We start from the raw sequence: 22396 nt of genomic DNA, 5'->3' as shown, positions 1-22396 counted from the left end.
CCATTGTTTCTACCTTTCCTTTCCTTTTTTTTGGCCTTGGGTTATACAGTTGGACTGTGGTTGATTAATTATCATATTTTCAACATATTTAATGGAAAGGATAGAACTATATTTTTTTTAGTTGCCAGGTTTTCAATACAATAGACAACCTTAATTTCACGGAGAGGGACAGCTTGTATTTTTTTCTTATTAAGGCTTTTGTAGTGTTTTTGCCTCCGTTGTAATTAGTGAACAATTGACATGATAATGATAACAGGTTGTCAATAGACAACACAATAGTGTTGTCAGGCACTGTTCTAAGCACTTTGTGTCCTGACTCATTTAGTTCCCATAGCAGTTTTTGGAGGTAAATTTGCTGTGTGACCTAGATCTTTTTGAATGATTTACATTCTATTGGTCTTTATTAAATACATAACTTTTCAAGAAAAATTTTAATTTCCAGGAATGAATTTTAGGAATAAAAGAGTAAGCGGTGCATCATTTCCAACTTTGCTGGATTTCAGTAACAGACTTGATGTCCCAAACCTGCAATTAATTAATGCAAATTATTAATTTTGACATTATTTTGAGCAAATATATATTGAGCGGTTACCACCTGTGTGATTCAATTTGAGACCCTGTAGAGGCTACAGAAATGAATAAAGCTCATTTATCCAACAGGGCAAATATAAATGTGGGTGTCATCTAACCTGATTTCTGGTACTCTCAGGTTGGCAGTTACCCACAACAAAAGGGTGTGTTAAACCCTGCCTCCAGTTCCCTGCTCTGCCCCTTGCCCCGTGGTATCACCAACTGATTTACTCACCCAGCTACTGACCACAGCAACTGCAAGAGTCTTGGGGCTTCTGAACCACATTTTGGAGATCATTGATTTACTGATGACTTTTGGCTGATCTCACTGTTACATATTTTCCAGCTTTTAAGTTGATGTGGTAAGAGGAAGAGATCAATCAGAAAGGTGACATTTTTACATCAGTTGAAAATACTGGATGGAGTTTGTTGGGTTTTGGTGAAATTAGGACTTGGCTATATTTAAATAAGAATGATGTTTATTGCTGCTTCTCAGAAGATAGGAAAACCTAACTAGAGATAATACGATAATTTCTGAAGAATGAACCAGGGTAATAATAGATAAGTTCCTTAGGATGGTTAAGCTCCTTTTTTTGAAAGAACTCCCTTACATTATTGCCTATACCCTTCTACTGTCCTTGTGAGGGAGAATTTGAGATCCAGAGAGGTTAAGTGACTTGCCTGGGGCTTTTGCCCAGGCAAAAGGGCAGGGCAGTCCAAGTCAATGTCCAACACCTGGTGGATTCTAGCTCTTTTATGACAAAATAATCATGCTAATTCCCTAGTTATAATATATATTCTAGTGTGCCAAGTGGTTTCACATCATTTTATGAACATTGCATAGCCCTGGAAGGTAGATATTATTAATAAATCTGTTTTGTAGATGTGAAAGTGGAGCCTCAGGGAGGGTCAGTGATTTGTTCACATTTGGAGTGAATTATGTAGCATATCTTAGACCCAAATCCACATATTTTGACCCTTTTTTTGGATAGTGCTCTGTCCCTGTACTATGGTTTCTCTTCTACACTAGGGGGCAGCAATGCACTTGTATTTGCTTCCTGAATTCTGGGCAGATGCGTTCCAAGTAGAAGGCAATGACTTAGAGATCGTGGGGAAGGTGTTTTAGAATCTTTTATTTTAAAAGATACATATAGTATTTGCCTACAGCTTATTTTCTTTTTTACATATACCTACTCTATCCACATTGACACTGACATAGAAATGGTTGTTATAAACAATAGGATACATGTTGAGAGAATGAGCTGGAACCAGGGCATGAATTTGGTGTACTGGGTGAATAGTCTGCATAAAATTGTCAAACCAAAGTCCAGGCAATTCCTGAAAGTTTGAAGGAAAACTCGAGATATTGACCATATGTGTTAATTTAAAAATTTAAGGTTCAGATTTAGATATTTTATTTTTATTTTTATTTTAAGATTTTATTTATTTATTTGACAGAAAGAGAGACAGCGAGAGAGGGAACACAAGCAGGGGGAGTGGGAGAGGGAGAAGCAGGCCTCCCGCCGAGCAGGGAGCCCAATGTGGGGCTCGATCCCAGGACCCTGGGATCATGACCTGAGCCGAAGGCAGACGCTTAACGACTGAGCCACACAGGCACCCCCAGATTTAGATATTTTAGATACTTAACTAAAATATCTAAATCTGAACCTTAAATTTTTAAATATATATGTATATGTATGTGTGTATATATACACACACATACATACATACCCCTTTAGGATCCATGGGTTTTAGATACAATAATATTTTAATGAGGCTTTGGCATTTCTAATAGTCAACCTCAACCAAAGTTCCAATGAACCCTCTTCATGCCAACTTTGTGCGGTAAGATAGTGATTCTCTGTGGGAGGGGAGGTTGGGGGTATGTCAGGATCGCTTGGGGAGCTTTTCAAACCACACATATAAACATAGACCACACGCATGCCTGCACACTCCTGCAAATGTAATGTGTATGTATACACACACACACACACACACAATTGACCCTTGAAACAACACAGGTTTGAACTGTGTGAGTCCAGTGGGCTTTTTACAGTACAATGCTATATTTTCTCTAGCTTATTTTATTGTAAGAATACAGTATATAATACATATAACCTAAAAAATGTGTGTTAATTGGCGCTTTATATTATTGGTAAGGCTTCTGGTCAGCAGTAGACTATAAGTAGTTAAGTTCTTGGGGAGTCAAAAGTTATATGTGGATTTTTGACTGCATGGGGGGTCAGCACCCCTAACCTCCGCATTGTTCAAGGGTCCACTCTACTAAACTCTAGCAACGGTTTTAGAAAAAACAAATGTCTATGGTTGAAGAATACTTTTCAGAAACACAAAGTGCCACAACAAATAAAAGTGTAATTTTGCAACATGCTCCAGATCCGTCCCAAGGGACACCATTGTCCTCCGGTAAACACTTCGTCCTTGTGAAAAGGCCAGGACGAGTGACTGGGAGCAGGTGCGTGTGTGTCGGCCTGTGTGTGTTTGCGTGTCCCTCCTCTTCAGTGCAGTTGCTGGAACTGCCAGGTATGCCTTGGACAATGCTTGTGATGCTTCATGAACTGTATTCACGATTCTTATTGCCTTGTTTCATTGATCTAATCCCCTTGTGTTTCCCAGAACATCTCGCTTTGCCTCATTCCCTGAATACTTGGTAGTGCAGATAAAGAAGTTCACTTTTGGTCTTGACTGGGTTCCCAAAAAATTTGGTAGGTATCTTTTGCATGCTTTCGCTTAACACATCAAATTAGCCATTGGAACAAAATGGCGCGTGAAGGGGCCCGTGTGGTTGGCTGTCAGAAATCGTTCCATTTCATTCTTTTTCCATCATCCCCACCTTTCTCTTTTGAGTCAAGAGTATTTGATACGCACTGACAGTGAAAATCACCCCATGTTACCCACCCCTCTGATAATGCATGCTGGAATGACTGGACTCTAAGAGTGAAAATGGGATCCCCACGTTATCAAATCAACAATGCTTTCCAAACTTTAACATGCATACAGATTACCTGGGATCTTGGCAGAATGCAGGTGCTAATTCAGCAGGTCTGGGGGCGGGAGGGCTGGGATTCTTTATTTCCCACAAGCTCCCCGGTAATACTGATGCTGCTGGTCCAAAGCTTGCACTTGGAGGTGCAGGTGATTGAAGATACATGCTCCCCTTATTAGCTCTCCTCGGCCTCTGAAGCAGGCAGGTGTGGCTAATGACAGTCTCTTACATCATGCAAATTTTATTAATAATAAAATGAGTATAGTCAGTTGCTTTAAATCGTCAAAAAAGAGATTTGACTTGGGTTTCATTGGGCTTTTTTCTTGCTAATTTTCAAGGCCCTTGACCATTGTTGGAGATTAGAGTTTTCCAGGCAATGTTTAAGAACCTCTTCTCCATCATCAGGATCCAACGTCAAGGTGTTACTAGGCTGTCCTCCGTGTCACGGAAGGACACATTTCTCAAGCAAGTACCTCAGACTGTTTGCCAGGCTTTTAAAGGTTTTATGTTTCTGAGCACTTAAAAAACAACTCAGGCCTTACACTGGTTAATTAAGCATTCACCGGCTCATCTGGAGAGGTCAGGTAAAAAGAATGTAAAATTGGCTGGTTTCCCTGGGAACCTCCAGCACTCAGTTGACATGGCACTTGTTTGCCACGTGACAGGATGGAGGGCTGTGACTGATTCTGCGGCAGATCTTCGATTTTCCTGGTGGAATGATTTTGTGGGCAGGATGCTCATCACTCAGCCTTTTCTCTGTGGACCTGAGAAGTACCTGAGAGAGAAAACTGCTTTCTTCTAAAGGCTTTCACCTGCTTTGGAAACAGCGTTCTTATTTTTCTCTGTCCTTGGAATTTCCGTAAAGGATAAAAAATTCAGATCAGATTTCATAGACTTGCTGAATTTAAAGGAGCCTCAAAGCTCGCTTTAATGAACCTGAATTTCTCTGTGGAGAACAGTTGTATTGATTTTGTGGATCAGACAGTATGTTTGTTTTTGCTGTCCCCTGAGATTGAAAAAAAATTTTTTTAACTAAGCTTTTTCTTTGGGTTGTTGTTTTAAAATAGGATTTGTGTACCTGGCATCATAACTGGTTTTGGGGATAGTATTTTCAAGTTCTGTTTGCTAGCCCAGGAGACCTATCCCACACCAACATTTGGACCCATTTTTCATTATTATCGTATCTGAATATAACACTAAATCTCAACAGGCTCTTAGACCGATAAATTTTGTATTTGATTAAGTCGGCCCAATAACAACTGACCTGAGAAGTTAAAAAAAATTTCCTAAGACTAATACACTTGAGAATGAATTTATTTCTTTAAAACTTCATTCTTTATTAACTTGGTGAGAATGATCACAGTGCCCATCAGGATCTGAGAAAAGGCGTAATCTAGGGGCTGCAAATTCAACTGCCTCATATGGACAAGGGGATAATGTAAGTGACAGGAGTACATTGAATATAAGAAATGTGTAGGCTACCTATCTTGGTCTTTCTTGGATATTTCCACTTTGGATAAAGACGTGGCTTAGAAAAACATTTCTTTACCATAAGAATCAGAATCGCAATATGATGCTCAGGGTCATGGGGGCAATTGGGAGCAGTGGGGTCTGTGCCCTACACTCTTGTAGGGCACGTACTGTCTAGAGTGGAAGCTGAAGATCAGCCCCAGGGCAGTTGTTACCATATGAGAATATCTGTTTTTCAAAATAAGCTGGAAATACAGGTTTTTAAATGAAATCTTCTGATTTAAAAATTGGAATTTGTTGCCAACATTTTAAAAACATCAGACATTCTGTTTGCTACAGTTGGTCTTTGGGCTCTCAGTTTGCAACCTCTGGCTTACCTCTGGCTTGTTCAGTGTGAAATGCTCTATACTTTCCCCCTGCTTCTCCATTAAATCTAGCTAGGCTCAGTGAGTCTACTGGTCCACGGATCTACTCCAGGGGACTGAAAAGCATTGCTCAGCTCTGCCTAGACACATGCACATAAGAGTTAGAGGTGCTGGTTTTAGGGGGCGATTGTGGGTTTTTGGAGAGTCTGGTGAATGTAATCTCTCTCACTTTGTAGATGTTTCTATTGATATGCCAGACCTACTTGATATCAACCATCTCCGAGCCAGGGGGTTACAGCCAGGAGAGGAGGAGCTTCCGGACATCAGCCCCCCTATAGTCATTCCTGATGACTCAAAAGGTACCACCGTCTGCCAGGAGGATGTTCTCTTACCCCTCTCCCCACCCCACCCCCAATGGAAGAGTCTCTTCTCTTCCACCAGTCTGTCGTCCCTTGGCCATCTTCCTGTGTTGTAACCCACTGTAGATGCACAGTAGTGAGGCCTGGCCGCAACTGTAAACTTAAGGTAGACATGGGCAGAGGCACAGACCCGTCATGAGTAGTTGAAACGGACCTGCAGAAATCACTGGCAATAGGGGGCAGCAAATCTCCAAAGAAGTTTTTAGGTTAGGTTGCATCTGGCTTCCCCTCCCTCCCTCCCTCTCCTTCCTGCAAATAAATGGGCCTGTAGGGAAAAGAAGGAGTGTGTTTTCAGTAGGCTCTCAATCTTGAGGAGCTGTGTCTTCTTGGGAGTGCCTCTGGACAACCCGAAGGGGAAATTCAATAGTGTGTGTTAGTTTTAAAAATCTTGACCACATTTCACCTCCCCACCTTTGTCACTGCTTCATAGCAAGGCTGTAGTTTGCCCTGTGAAGGCTTAATTTTTGTTCAGAATACTTAACTTTTTAAGGGAAAAGGACATGCAGAAAATAATTGTTTCACTTTTGTGGATCCAAGGACAGTGTCAGAAAATCTCAGTTTCATTTTTAGCTCAGTTACTGATGCAATCATTTCATTCTGGTTTCATTTGCTCACCTGTTTACTTACTGTTCACCTTTTTAATCAGTTAATTAGGTCAATTAATAGTGATAGAGCACACTGGGCCTCTCTTCCAAAGGTTTCTCATCAGTTGAGCATTGAATATTATTGGTGACCATGTTCAGGTGCAAGAGAAGGATAAGGTGAATCCAGGAGGATTCAAGATAGGCACCTGTGTTCCATTATTCTCGGACGTTAAGTCAGATGTTAAATTGTAGAGTGTGGAGAGTAGAGAAGGGACCTGTACGTGGGACACTCTGGGTTATGTGGTACGAGTGGTCCATTAAAGGGTCCAGAGAACAGAGATCAGTAGGAGCATCGGAGGAGTACAGGATGGTTTATTAGCCCTGCTCCTGCTTTCTCTGATGTTCTTAACAGAATCCTTGGTTTGTAATTATACAGAGTCCTTAGAAATACAGGGAGATAAATTATTTAGTTCATTAAGTTGATAAGCAGAGCATCATGTCTTATCTGGTTGAAATCCCTGAGACCTGTTTATTTTCACTCCCTACTGTAATGATTTCATGTTGTACAGGCTGGGCGGTGTGTGGGGTGGGGTTGCTGAGGGGTTGACAACAGTGTGGGATCCCTAGGGGTGAGGGATTAGGGATTGCCCTGCATGGACTCTTTTTCTTTCTCTAAAACTCTTTGCCGTGCTTTGGTCTCATTCTCTGCCTCTCTGTTAATTTCCAGATCGCCTGATGAACCAACTCATAGACCGTATGTATCTTTCGAAATTTTTCTCAGTGTCCTGCAATTGTCATTGGTCTGACATTTATCTGTGGGAATTCAGTAAAGGGGCATTGTTCTCTACATGTGCAGCTTTTCCTGGGTGGGAGTGATTCTTTGTCTGCAAGCTGAGTTAGCAGCAAATGTAAACCAGCGCCATGATGATTAAGCGGCTCTGTGGCTCAGGAGAGTGATCATCAGCATGGAAGCCAACCAGCCCCAGACTGGAAACTTGGCCCTGCCGTTTATGACTGCAAGCTAGAAAAATTTACTTAACTTCTCTGAGCCTTAGTCTCCGCATGTGTGAAGGTGGGCTCGTGATCCCCTTTCTTCCCACTCTGGCCACGAGTAGGGCTCTTTATGCAGTGATGGCACAGTGGCCAGGCCTTTTTTCCATTCCTGCTGCTGGACATGTAGTGATGGCTCATGACTGACAGGACATGGTAGCATTGATTAATACTCTCAAGGTTCGTAGTGTCATTGGATTGTATGTTAATTTTATAGACTTTTAGTTCCTTAATCCTGTAGGAGTTGATACTCTTGGTTTTCTGAAAAGAACACAATAAACTATTTATGGTGAGTATTTAGGTATTAATTAGGAGGAAGGGGGAGTGTTTAACACTAAATACTCTGAATCTTTTTGTCTACAAAGCCCTTCCAGAGACAAACTATTGTTAATTTAGAAGTTCGTGTGTTGGGTATTAAAGAGGGCACGTACTGAATGGAGCACTGGGTGTTATATGCAAACAATGAATCATGGAACACTACATCAAAAACTAATGATGTAATGTGTGGTGATTAACATAACATAATAAAATAAAATTAAAAAAAAAGAAGTCCATGTGTTTTACATTGCAAATGATTGATCATGTGGCTTAGACCTCCACATTTCCTTTCCTTGGTCGATTATGATTTGTTCATTGCTAGAAGCTTTTAGGGTCAGCGAGGGTCTTGGGAAAATCATTGCCTCTGTGAATAATCTAATTGTAATAATAACAGTGGTTGTTAATACTTTGGAATGGTTACCATGAGTCATACTGCGTTTATTATTTCATAAATTCTTTCAATAGTATATAACTTTACTGTTCATATAAAATCCAGATTCTCATTTGATTATCACAGTAAGAAGGGCAGGGTAGGTAACCTTTTACAGAGTATAAAACTGAGACTCAGGAAACTTCAGAGACCCAAGAGCTGGGACCAGAACCTGGGCTGGGAGTCAAGTGTGCTTTTTATGCTGCTTGACCTTTTCTGGAATGTGAGAGGTTTGCTTGCTGCTCCTGATTGTGCAGAGAGCTGGCCTGCAGATTGCTCTGGGGGAGGTGATGGGTGGTTAGCACGGACTGTGCTGGAGGATTCTGTCTCTGCCAGGAGCACTCAGCCGGTTTCCAGGGTTCATGGTTTGGCCATTGATTTCCTCCCAGATCTAAGCCTGCTGTCTCATCAGCAACTACCTGTACTCAACAGGAGAAAATAGAATTATCTGGGATTGTTTAACATTTGCATCCTACCTTTCTCAGATTTTTAAAGAACAACTTTAATTATTTTCTTATTATGAGAGTAAAAAGATACTTACAAACTATGGGTTAGCAGTAAGAGTCATTCATGGTTTCATCAGTCATCTATAACCATTGTTAACACTTGGCGTATGTCTTTCCACTGGCCTTTGCCTGTGCCTGGCTCACTTTATTTTTCTCAAAAATGGAATTATATGTTTTCAATCTAATATGTTATTAGAGACACACATAACCATTTATTGACCTGCACTTCTTAAATTGCATTGTAGGGAACATGAGAGTCTTACAAGATGTTGAAAGGTGTTCTGTAGAAAGAGTTTCCTAGCTTCCTTAACTGTAGGAGTCTTTATGACCGGATTTTTGAGTCTTCACTATGCTAATGCACATTGTGAATTTCTAAGGGGAGAATAGAGAATGTGGATTTTAAAGCTTCTTTGGCCATGGAAACCCCTTGTTTTGTGGTTCAATAATGACATTTCTCTTAGAACATCAGGCTATCATAGAACACAACTTGGGAATCACTGCTGTTCTAACTCATTGCTTTCTTAAAATTTGGTCTTGAAAGGATGTTCTCTGTATCTTCCTTGTAAGAGAGAAGTTTGATGAACACATTTTCTTTTTCTTTTTAGAAAGAGAGAGTGCTGGCTGGGGGAGGGGGTGGGGTTGGTGAGAGGAGGGGCAGAGGGAGAGGGAGAGAGAGAATCTTTTTTTTTTTTTTTTTTTTAAAGATTTTATTTATTTATTTGAGAGAGAGAATGAGAGAGAGCACATGAGAGGGGGTAGGGTCAGAGGGAGAAGCAGACTCCCTGCAGAGCAGGGAGCCCGATGAGGGACTCGATCCAGGGACTCCAGGATCATGACCTGAGCCGAAGGCAGTCGCTTAACCAACTGAGCCACCCAGGCGCCAGGGAGAGAGAGAATCTTAAGCAGGCTCCATGCCCAGCATGGAGCCCAGGGCGGGGCTTGATCTCATGACCCTGAGATCATGACCTGAGCTGAAATCAGGAGTCAGACGCTTAACTGACTAAGCCACCCAGGCGCCCTGATAAACACATTTTCAATGTAGTTTTTATAGAACAGATATCTCTAATCCTCAGTTCTACTGCTACTATTCAGTTCTACTAATTGCCGTCTTTGGCAGAATTTTCAGTAGATTAGAGACCTCAGGATGTGGGGAAAAAAGTGGGTATCTTTTGTGCTCCTGTTCCCCTCCAGTTGTTGGATAATTTGAGAGCACAATGCAGGTATATATACATGTATGTGTATACATACAAGTACACATATGTATATTCATGTACAAATGTGTATACATAAAACATAACAGGTGTATGTATATATACACACATATACATGTGTATTATAAAACGTGTATATGTATGTACACACACATACGTGTATATACACACATGCCTATAGGTTTTTATGTATATTTTGTACATTATGTATACATACATACATGTGCTTATATGCATCCACGTATACATACACATACACACAGACACATACATCTCCACCAATATCTACATATCATCATGAAAAGAAAAGAAAACAAAACAAAACCCTCTATGTCTAGGCCCACATTAGGTTTATAAAGCTATCTCTTTTAATATCTTAAATGTATACCATTACAGAACATATTCTGTCCTTCTGTACCTAACATTTGGGTTCTCCATTTCCCAGAGCTGATTACTTCCTTTGCTGATACACCTAAAGGCCTGGCATAACTTCCTGCGAGATTTAAGGAGTAGACTTTGCGCTTGTGGATAATGCTTTTCTCTTCAGATTTCAGTGATAGGAGAGGCCGCTGTAGGAGAGGTCTTGAGAAGGATCTGAGAGGCTGGAATGGTTCTGGGAATACACTCAATCTCCCCATATAAAATTAAGGAATTGTTTTTCAGTGCTTGGATTGTCCAGGTAATTACTGTGGTTACAATTTAGGTCAAAGGTATTTAAGCTCAAATAGCTTAATATTTGGATGAATTCAAACAAAACAAAGTTAAACCACCATTTATACACCCCCCAGAAATAGCACTTTCTTTGGATAGCATGTGGCTAGTGGATGAGGAGAAGCTAGGATGAGGAGAAAGAGAGTTTACGTTTTACGAGGGTTCATGTTTTTACACCAGAGTATTCTGTTGTGCTCCGTAGCCTCAGACATTGATGAGTCATCAGTGATGCAGCTGGCTGAGATGGGTTTCCCTCTAGAAGCATGTCGGAAGGCTGTGTACTTTACTGGAAATATGGGAGCTGAAGTGGCCTTCAACTGGATCATTGTTCACATGGAAGAGCCAGGTGAGTGGTCGGAAGAGGGGATAGCTTTGGAGTCTGATGTGATCCTAAGTGATGCTAAGCCTTGGTCCTTCGATGTCCTCTGAATGGGTCCCAGAAAATGACATTTAACTCATAATTTAGCTTCTTAGCTTGCTTTTTTTTGGCCCTCATAATTTACACTTTCAGCTCACTTTTTCTCTGCTGCAATGGGGTGGGATCACTTTGCTTGTGGCACAAAGTCACAATGTTCATCTTTACTCTTTTTTTTTTAAATAATAGCTTTCTTGAGATATAATTCACCCTTTTAAAGTATATAATTTAGTGGCACAAAGACCACTGGAAAGAAGTGGGATATACAGGCATATGTCAGAGATGTTGCTAGCTCAGTCCCAGACCACCACAGTAGAGTGAGTATCACGATAAAGTGAGTCCAATGAATGTTTTGGTTTCCAGTGCATAGAAAAGTGATGTTTACACCATACTGTAGTCTATTAAGTGTACAATAGCATTGTGTCAAAAATGTACATACCTTAATTGAAAAATACTTTGTTTTTGCACATCGATTGACTCTTCCTTTCACAAATGGCTGCTCTATAGCATGCGATGTTATTTGATGGAATTTCTCTCACAGTAGAACTTCTTTGAAAATTGGAGTCAGTCCCCTCAAACCCTGCTGCTGTTTTATCAATTAAGTTTATGTCATATTTTAGGTCTTTTGTTGTCATTTCAACAATCTTCATAGCATCTTCACCAGGAGTAGATTCTATTTCAAGAAACCACTTTCTTTGCTTAGCCATAAGAAGCAACTGCTCATCTGTTAAAGTTTTATCTGGAGATTGCAACAACTCAGTCCCTCCTTCAGGCTCCACTTCTAATTCCAGTTCTCTTGCTGTTTCCACCACAGCTGCATTGACTTCCTCCACTGAAGTCTTGAACCCCTCTAAGTCACCCATGAAGGGTGGAATCTTCTTCCAAACTGCTGATAATATTGATATTTTGAGCTCTTTCCTATGCATCACAAAATGTTCTTAATGGCATCTAGAATGGCGAATTCTTTCCAGAAGGCTTTCAGTTTACTCTGCCAGATCCATCAGAGGAATCTGTGGCAGCTACAACCTTACAAAATGTATTTCTTAAATAGTAAGACTTGAAAGTTGAGATCACTCCTTGATCCATGGGCTACAGAATGGATGTTGTGGTAGCAGTCATGAAAGCAACATCAATCTCACCATTCATCTGCATCAGAGGTCTTGGGTCACCAGGTGCATTGTCAGTGAGCAGTCATATTTTGAAAGGAATTTTTTTTTCTAATCAGTAGGTCTCGATAGTGGCTGAAGATATTCAGTAAACTGTGTTATAAACAGATGTGCTGTCATCCAGGCTTTGTTGTTCCATTTCTAGAGCAGAGGCAGAGTGGATTTAGCATAATTCTTAAGGGCCCAAGGATTTTTGGAATGGCCACTGAACATTGGCTTCAACTTAGTCACCAGCTGCACTGTCCCCTAACAAGAGAGTCCGACTGTCCTTTTACGCTTCGAAGCTAGGCATTGACTTCTCCTCTCTAGCTATGAAAGCCCTACATGGCATCTTCTTCCAATAGAAGGCTATTTTGTCTGCATTGAAGATCTGTTGTTCGGTGTAGCCACTGTCTTTATTTACCTTAGCTAGGTCTTCTGGGTAACTTGCTGCTTCACCTTGTACATTTATGTTATGGAGACAACTTCTTTCCTTCAACCTTGTGAGCCTTCCTAGCCTTTGTAGATTGAAGAGAGGGAGGGCTTTGCTCTAGACTAGATTTTGGTTTCAAGAAAATGTTGTGACTGGTTTGATCTTCTGTCTAAACCACTAAAACTTTCTCCATATCAGCAATGAAGCTGCTGTGCTTTCTTATCATTGGTGAGTTCACTGGAGGAGCACTTTTAATTTCCTTCAAGAATTTTTCCTTTGCCTTTACAATTTGGCTGTTTGGTGTAAGTGGTCTAGCTTTTGGCTTATCTCAGTTTTCAATATGCCCTCCTCTCTAAGATTAATCATTTTAGCATTTGAGTTAAAGTGAGAGATGTGTGACTCTTCCTTTTGCTTGAACATTTAGAGGCCATCATATGGTTATTAATTGGCCTAATTTCAATATTGTGTCTCAGGGAATAGGGAAGCCCAAGAAGAGGGAGACAGGGAAATGGCTGGTCAGTGGATTAAGTTTGCTGTCTTATATGGGTGTAGTTTGTGGTGCCCCAAAACAATTACCATAGTAACATCAAAGATCACAGATCACAGATCACATAATATACTAATAATGAAAAAGTTTGAAATAACTGTGAGAATTACCACAATGTGACACAGAGTCATGCAGTTAGCAAACGTTGTTGGAAAAATGGCACCAATAGGCTTGCTTGACAAAGAGTGGCCACTAGGCTTCTATTTGTAAAAAGTGCATTATCTACAAAGTGCAATCACTTTTTTACATTCTGCCACAATGTGTGAGGGTTCCAGTTTCTCCACATCCTCACCAACCTTTGTTGTTATTGTTTTTATTATAGCCATTCCAGTGGATGGGAAAGTGGTAGCTCATGGTGGTTTTCATTTGCATTTCCCTGACGACTAATGATGTGTAGAGCATCTTTCCCTGTGCTTGCGGGTAATTTATATATCTTTGGAGAAATGTCTGTTCAAATCTGTTGCCCGTTTTTAAGGAAGTTATTTGTCTTTTTATTGTTGAGTGTTCTTTTCATATTCTGAATACAAGCACCTTACCAGATACATGATATGCAAATTATGTTCTCTCATTCTGTGAGTGTTTTCACTTTCTTGATGGCATTTTTTGAAGCACAAAAGCTTTTAATTTTGATGAAGTCAAATTTATCTGTTTTTCTTTTGTCACTTGTGCTGTTGGTGTCATATCTGAGAAACATTGCCTAACCCAAGGTCTCTCGCATTGAGGTCAGGGAGCCGTTTTGAGTTAATTTTTGAATATGGCCTGAGGTGGGCGTCCAGCTTCATTCTCTTGCATGTGGGCATGTACTTGTTCCAGCACCATCTGTTGAGAAGACTGCCCCGAACCCATTGGAATGGCCTCGGTACCCTTGTCAAAACTCAGTTGACCATAAATATGCGGGTTTATTTTTGGACTTTCTGAATTCCATTCAGATGATCTATAGGTTTATCCTTATGTCAGTACCACCTGCCTTCATTATTATAACTTTGTAGGTGTTTTTCCTTTTAACTCCATGGTGTTGTTTATTTCAAGACTAAAAAAAGTAAAAGGTCTGAGTGTGATTCTCTTCCCCAGATTTTGCTGAACCACTGACCATGCCTGGTTATGGAGGAGCAGCTTCTGCTGGAGCCTCTGTTTTTGGTGCTACTGGATTGGATAACCAACCTCCAGAGGAAATTGTAGCTATCATTACCTCCATGGGATTCCATCGAAATCAGGCTGTTCAGGCGCTACGAGCCACGGTGAGCACATGAGACTGTGTGTGAGAATACCCTCCTCTTCCTGGAGTCGGTGTGTATTTCTGTCAGTAGCAGTGGAGATTTTCCAGTGTCCTTTGATCATTTTGAATCATGTTTGTTCACTCTGTACCCCACCATGGCCCACAGAGATTTATTTGCATATATTCTATGTACAGCTAAAATAAATGATTGGGGGAAATTATACAGTTTAAGAATAGGGAGTAAAAAAAAACCTAGGGAGATAATTCAGCTGGGGCAAGATGAAAGAAACCGAAAGACCAAAACCAAAAGAAACTCCCTATCATCTGAGTGTTTATCATTAGCAGGGCTCCAAGATTTGACTTGGAGCTTCCTTGTGGCCTTGGAGTGGAGAGGGATGCATGAGACTCCATGTTCAATAAGGCAGTTCTTTAGGACAAATTTTGCTTTTCTGATACCAAGACCTTGGAGAAATGTCTCTCAGAAGTCCTCATAGAGAAGACTGAACGGCTCTGGGAATTCTCCACTTTTGTGGCTGTGGAGGGAGAAGATTCTTCTGGTATTCATGTACTTCCTGATGTTATCAGGAGAGAAGGGACCATGAAACTAGAGGGTAGATAGAAGTCTTCCTCTTTCAGTGCAGATGTTTGTTTAATATTGAAGGGAAGTTCTTGTTTTGTTTTTTTTTAAACCCATCCTTCCTTGCCACACCGTATGTGTTTTTGAGTGGATGTCTGCTACTAATTCCTGCTTACCTAATGTCCTGAGGATGTCCTTACTAATTCCTGACCGGTTGCCTGTGAGGGTCCATTGTTGAGGGCGTAGTAGCTCTCAGCTGACTCCAGGAGTGTGGCTGGAACAATCCGTTTCCCTTTAATGTGCTTGAACTATCTCAAGCAGACTTAGTTTCATTCAGCGTACTTGCTTTGCCCCACTTATTTTTCTTGACTGACTTTTCATTGGCGATTCTGTTGATGTCTAAGCAGATTTTTTAACCTGCCCGTGATATCACAGAGGAAGATGGCAATGTTTTTAGTCAATTGGTTTGAACTGCAGAGTTAAGTTTAAAACAATGTACCTAACTAACCAGTATTGTCATCATCAATCAAGGCGTTAATCTTGTCTCTACTGCAATTCAAGAATTCTGCTAATGTTTAGGGAGAGGAGGCACTAACACGACTCTCTTGTTGGCCCCCCCTCTGCCCGGCATAGTTCTCCGCAGAAAACACAGGTGATAGGGAATGTGGCATGTGCAGCTAGTATGGCCGAGAAAGGGCTGTATTAAACAAATGGCAGACTCTTTGGTGTTCCGTACCCCATCATTAGCATCAGCCTGCAGAAACGCTGAGCTCAGACGGATACGGACTTTGGAACGCTGGTCTGCTGCTCAGAACTGTTTTCAGTAAATCCAATTACAGACCTCAGTTGGGAGACTCGGAGAATGCCAGCTGAATGTGTATTTCATATGCAGGGTCAGAGCTTCGCACTCAGAGGCACTTAGGACTAATGAATTCAGGCCGCCTGTCTTATCTGCTTGACACTCTGGTTCAAGTGGTCAGGATATAATGAGGCCCTGGGACTGCATACATTGTAAAAATGTTTTATTTTATTAGAATAATAACCTGGAAAGAGCACTGGATTGGATCTTTAGTCACCCTGAGTTTGAGGAGGACAGTGACTTTGTGATCGAGATGGAGAATAACGCCAATGCCAACATTATTTCTGAGGCCAAGCCTGAAGGACCTAGAGTCAAGGATGGATCTGGAAGTAAGTTCTTTCCTTAGGGATTGTCTGAGCATTTGTGACCATACATTTGGCCCATGCCCTTCCTTCCCACCACTCATCTTAAAACCTTTGCTATCATCCAAAAGTTAGCACAGATCCCACCTTCTTGTAAATGGTGCATTTGTCTACTTTGCATGGCCATGGTGATCTGAAGAAGTCTGGGACAAACTCAGAGTCATGTTGCCTAGAAGTGTGTGTGTGCTTACTTCTAGTCCTGCTGTCACTTTGCCATTCCTTTGAGATACTTTTTTTTTCACGGACCATAGAAGTTTTTGTCTGAAAGAGAACATTTACTTTCATGGTAGTATTTTTTTTTTTTTTTTGAACGGCTGAAAAACAGCCTTATATCCTTGACCCTGTCATTGATCGTACCAGCTGCTGATAATTCTCTGAAGGGCCAATCAAGATGGCAGGAAGAGGCGCCAACAGCCAGTCATCTACCTTTTTTTTTTAAGTTTATTTTTTTTAGTAATCTCTACACCCAATATGGGGCTCGAACTCACAACCCCAAGATCAAGAGTAGCATAGCTCTCTACCTTTTATCAGCAAACACGTATGTGTCACTGTGCACCAGGCACTGGTTCTAAGAACTTTGCATACGAACTCTCATTTAGTCTTTAACACATCTCTTGTCCATGTGAGAAAACAGAGGCACAGAAAGATTAGGTACCTTGCCCAAGGTCACACAGCTCTTACGAGTTGGAGCCAAAATTCAAATCCAGAACCCCATGTTCTTCCCCATTGTGATGCCCTGCTTCTTGGGCTGTCACTGCCTCCAGAAAGTGTTTCAGCTTGTTAGCCTGGTATTCGTCACCTCCTCCAGGCAGATGCCAACGTGACTCGTCTTTCAGTGTTATTTCTTCTGGCCCTCCCCACCCCAGTTCAGACGCCTGGGACCGTAGCCACACCACCAGTCTCGTCGGGGCATTAACCCCCTTCTTCCTACTTCTAGGCCTGTGCTCAGGTTAATCTTTGATTGTGAAATGCCCTTTCTCTCTCATCACTGCACATGAAAATCCTTACCATTATTCACAACTTGGCCACAGATTCCATTCCACGGATTGCTCTCCCAGGGCCTTCAGAACGAGTGCTCCGTATCTCATGCTAGTGATAATTATACCAACATTAACAATACTTCCATCTGTGCCACATTTAATCCTCACAATAATCCTATGAGGTGTAGATATCATTATTATCCCCATTTTATAGGTGAAGAGACTGAGGTAGAAGAGAAGGTTAAGTTTGTTAAGGTTACATAGCTAGCTAGTGATGGGTAGAATCAGAATTCCAACCTGGGTAGTCTGCCTCCAGAGCTTGTGCCTGAAGCCCCTAAGACATAGTGTTTATTCTTCTGTTATTAGAAGTATCAAATTCAGGGGTGCCTGGGTGGCTCAGTTGGTTAAGTGTCCAACTCTTGATTTCAGTCAGGTCATGATCTCAGGGTCATGAGATTGAGACCTGCATTGAGCTCCCACTCAGCAGGGAGTCTGCCTGAGATTTGCTCTCTCCGTCTGCCCCTTCCCTGCTCATGTTCTTTCTCTCTCAAATAAATAAATAAATCTTAAAGAAGTATCCAATTCATCTTGCAATAAAATTATTTATTTATGTTTATTTTTAAAAGATTTTATTTATTTATTTGACACAGAGAGAGAGACAGCGAGAGAGGGAACACAAGCAGGGGGAGAGGGAGAGGGAGAAGCAGGCTTCCCGCTGAGCAGGGAGCCCGATGCGGGGCTCGATCCCGGGACCCTGGGATCATGACCTGAGCCGAAGGCAGAAGCTTGACGACTGAGCCACCCAGGCGCCCTGCAATAAAATTATTTATGTAAATATTTGTGTTTCCTATTTGGGAACTTGCGAAAGGCAGATACTATTTTACTATTATAAGGCTCATGGTGTCTAACACATAGAAAGTACCAAGTAAAAAATAACTGGATTTAATTAAATTTACATTTGCAGGGGTGCCTGGGTGGCTCAGTTGGTTGGGCATCTGACTCTTGATTTCAGCTCAGGTAATGATCTGAGGGTCAGGAGATCGAGCCCCATGTCAGGCTCTGTGCTGGGCATGGACCCTGCTTGAGATTCTCTCCATCTCCCTCTACCCCTCCCCCTTGTGCTCTCTCAAAAAAATTTTTTTTTTTTTTTTTACATTAGCAGCATTTGTTCCAGTAATCATATAGCTGTAGCTCTCATTAATGGTCTACTCATTATCAGTCTTACCAGATCTAAAATGTATGTATTGATCTACCTCTAGAGACAGAGGGTGGGAGGGAAACTTTCTTCTTTTATATAAAACAGGAATTTCTTCACTGAAACTATCATAATCCTGACTGGGTAAAAAAAGATGAGATATAGCTCTCCCAGCTTCCATATTCATCTAAATGGTCTTGTATTACTTTTTGGAAATCAGTGACTTGCCTAAAATATTAAAAGCTGTAATGGATGTTATTGAATAATTCATGAGCAGGATTTATTATGTGTTGCATGTCTTGGTTCACTGCTTCCTTGATTTTCTGTAATGGACTTTTCTTTGGGGATGGGGAGTCCTCCTCGCAGAAGGAATAAACCACACGATGGGGCCATTGTAAAGCTGCCAAGAGCTATGGTTGTAGAAAGAGGGTGAGTCTGATCATTAGGTTTTCCTGTTTTCTGGTGGAGCTTGGAGGGACCAGCCACTCTCTTGAAGATAGTCATTAATGATATGGAGTAGCCACATCATCCCCTTGGGCTTACTGAACTCAGAGTGATCTTCCGGTACTCCTGGCCCTGCTGGTTTTTGAGTTGCATCCTTGAATGGGATGTCACAATGATGCTTTCAAGCACCCTTTAATTTAAAGGCACTATGGGCCAAACTCGGCGGTCTCATTCTTCACTGCCTCCACATTTAGGGTGAGGGTGGAGAAGGAGACAGAGATGCGCTGTAAGACATCAAGTATAGGATATACTGAAGCTAAGAGCAGTGGTAGGTGAAAATTTTAATTATCAAAAACCAAAAGAGCATAACCCACCCTAACTCACCAAATGCATTTTGTGTCTAATTTTTAAGAGGAATGGATGTTTTTAAAGTAGTCTTTCCAGCACTGTGCCTTGTCCACCAGAGGTGATCAGAAAATGAATGATTGAATAAAGAATAGATGAAGATCAGGAGGTAGTGGTCACAGGGATGGTTTTGGGCTGACTCCAGAAGTGCCAGATGGAGGAATTGGGAGTGCACTATTTTGCATTACATTGCATAAGTAACAGGAAAGGAAAAAGGTGATTTCTTGTACTTTGCTGCATTAGCACCTGAACTCGTATGTCAGTCACTTCTTTTTTTTTTAAATTAACGTTTATGTTATTTTTCTTATAATTAAAAGGGTATTTAATAATTGTAACAACTTGAGAAAATGCAGATATATGAGAAGAAGAAAATAAAAATTACTTCCATGTAATTCCCAGTCATAGCCACTGTTAATGTCTTGTGTATATTCTTTAGGCCTTTCTATGCAAATATAAAATGAATGTAAATATGAATTTTTATAAAAATAAAACATTCTATTCTATACATGCTATTTTTTTAAGATTTTATTTATTTATTTGAGAGAGAGAGAGAGAGAGAGCACAAGCAAGAAGGGTAGAGGGAGAGGGAGAAAGAAGCTCAAGCAGACTCCATGCTGAGTAAGGAGCTGGAGACCGGGCTTGATCTCATGACTCTGAGATCATGACCTGAGCCAAAACCAAGAGTTGGCCGCTTAACCGACTGAGCCACCCAGGCGCCCCTATACATGGTATTTTATAAATGCTATTTTATAACCTGCTTCCCCCTAACTGTGGATACACATATATGTATGTCTAGATCACTGAATGTATATTAATAAAAAAAATTAAAAAAAAAAATAGATCACTGAATGTATATTAATAATATCCCATTGTATAGCGGTACCATAATTTATATACCTGATTTTAGGCCAACTAATTTTTTTTAATAAAAGACGATTACAGAAAGAGTTTCAGATAATGGGGCTATTTTTACATTCAGAAGATGACAGCAATTATTATTATTATTATTATTATTATTATTTTAAAGATTTTATTTATTTGAGAGAGAGGAGAGAGAGCACAAGCAGGGGGAGGGGCAGATGGAGAGGGAGAGGGAGAAGCAGACTCCCCACTGAGCAGGGAGCCCGATGTGGGGCTCCATCCCAGGACCCTGAGATCATGACCTGAGCTGAAGGCAGACGCTTAACCGACTGAGCCACCCAGGTGCCCCACAGCAATTATTATTATTTTTTAAAATTTTTTATTGTTATGTTAATCACCATACATTACATCATTAGCTTTTGATGTAGTGTTCCATGATTCATTGTTTGTGCATAACACCCAGTGCTCCATGCAGAACGTGCCCTCTTTAATACCCATCACCAGGCTAACCCATCCTCCCACTCCCCTCCCCTCTAGAACCCTCAGTTTGTTTCTCAGAGCCCATAGTCTCTCATGGTTTGTCTCCCCCTCTGATTCCCACCCCCCTTCATTTTTCCCTTCCTACTATCTTCTTCTTTTTTTTTAACACATAATGTATTATTTGTTTCAGAGGTACAGGTCTGTGATTCAACAGTCTTACACAATTCACAGCACTCAACATAGCACATACCCTCCCCAATGTCCATCACCCAGCCACCCCATCCCTCCCACCCCCCACCACTCCAGCAACCCTCAGTTTGTTTCCTGAGATTAAGAATTCCTCATATCAGTGAGGTCATATGATACATGTCTTTCTCTGATTGACTTATTTCGCTCAGCATAATAGCCTCCGGTTCCATCCACGTCGTTGCAAATGGCAAGATTTCATTCTTTTTGATGGCTGCATAATATTCCACATCTTCTTTATCCATTCATCTGTCGTACATCATTAGTTTTTGATGTAGTGATCCATGATTCACTGTTTGCATATAACACCCAGTGCTCCATGCAGTACGTGCCCTCTTTAATACCCATCACTGGGCTAACCCATCCCCCCACCCCCCACCCCTCTAAAACCCTCAGTTTATTTCTCAGAGTCCATAGTCTCTCATGGTTCGTCTCCCCCTCCGATTTCCCCCCACTTCATTTTTCCCTTCTTACTATCTTCTTTTTTTTCAAAATTTTCTATTTTTGAGGAATTAATGCGTGTTATTACATTGCCCTCCCCCCCAAAGGCAGTTTGGTGGCTCTCCTGCTCTCCCATCCCTCCACCAGTGTGGTCAGGCTGAGCACTCTCCTTATCTTTCATATATTTATTGGCTGGTTGTTTTTCTTCTTGTGTTAATCACTTTCTCATTTTGTTTGGTCCATTTTCCCATTTTTATTGAGGTTTCCATCTGTTTTTTATTGATTTGTATGAGAGTTTCATATATTGCATATTAGCTTGGGAATACCTGGTAGGTCTACAATATTGAGTTTTTCTGGTCAGAAACATGCTATCCATTTTTTAAAATTCATCTCTCCCTTCTCCCGCCCCTGCAAAGCTGTATGGTTTTCTTCATAAACATCCTGTGTATTTCTGGTTTAGTTTCTTCTCAGATTTACATTTTCTGTGTTACTTATGAATAAAAATTTTTCCCATTATATTTTCTAAATTGTTACTGCTGAATTTTGGAAAGTTCCTGATCTTGTAATTGGCCGTCCTATAGGGATTTGAGTAGAATTACATTAAATTCATAGGTTCACTCCTAGGAGATGTGTATTCTGTGTAGGTAGGTTGTTTACATTCCCAAAACATTGCTTTTGACCTCTTTTTTGGGTTGGTGAGTTGATGGAGACATTTGACTTGGGGGTATGAAGACAATTTAACAGTTTCGGTAATTGTTTTTTAGGAGCAAAATGGAGAGCCAAAACAGACACAGTCAAAGCAAGTAAAACCAGCAACCTCGGTTTTCAGGGTTCTGCTGTAAGGGGCGGGGCAGGGTGGGAGAGCCGAGCCACACTTACCCAAGCGAAAAGGGAAGTATTGTATCACAAGAGCTGGACAGCCCCGGGGAGACCTGACTCGAGGCATGCCCTTGATTCTGGGACTGAAACCCTTTTATCTGGTTGCTCCCCCTGGCTGTACCTCCTCTGGGTTGGTGGGGGTCTCTGATAGGCTCTCCCTAATGGCCACAAGGTGGCTGCTGGTGCCTCCTACAATGTATCTCTCCAGCTTAAAATCCAGCCGAGTATTGTCCTGGAGTTCTTAGCCAAGGTCCTGGCAATCTGAGACTCGGG

General features: G+C 41.1%; 1 protein-coding gene across 2 annotated transcripts in view; it reads left to right on the top strand.

Moving 5' to 3' along the window:
• USP13 (ubiquitin specific peptidase 13) overlaps nt 1–22396 on the top strand; it is a 128674-nt gene that overhangs the window by 78894 nt on the left and 27384 nt on the right. For both annotated transcript variants that reach the window (XM_036115935.2, XM_036115933.2), the window contains exons 14-19: nt 3205–3293; nt 5646–5768; nt 7140–7166; nt 10841–10984; nt 14250–14416; nt 16006–16159. In XM_036115935.2, the coding sequence (XP_035971828.1) occupies nt 3205–3293; nt 5646–5768; nt 7140–7166; nt 10841–10984; nt 14250–14416; nt 16006–16159 (704 nt within the window). The remainder of the gene's footprint in view (nt 1–3204; nt 3294–5645; nt 5769–7139; nt 7167–10840; nt 10985–14249; nt 14417–16005; nt 16160–22396) is intronic.

Source organism: Halichoerus grypus, chromosome 1, assembly GCF_964656455.1.
Source record: "Halichoerus grypus chromosome 1, mHalGry1.hap1.1, whole genome shotgun sequence".
NCBI classification, from domain to species: Eukaryota; Metazoa; Chordata; class Mammalia; order Carnivora; family Phocidae; genus Halichoerus; species Halichoerus grypus.
Note: the sequence above shows the minus strand (reverse complement) of the source record. Positions and strands in the feature narration are given on the sequence as shown.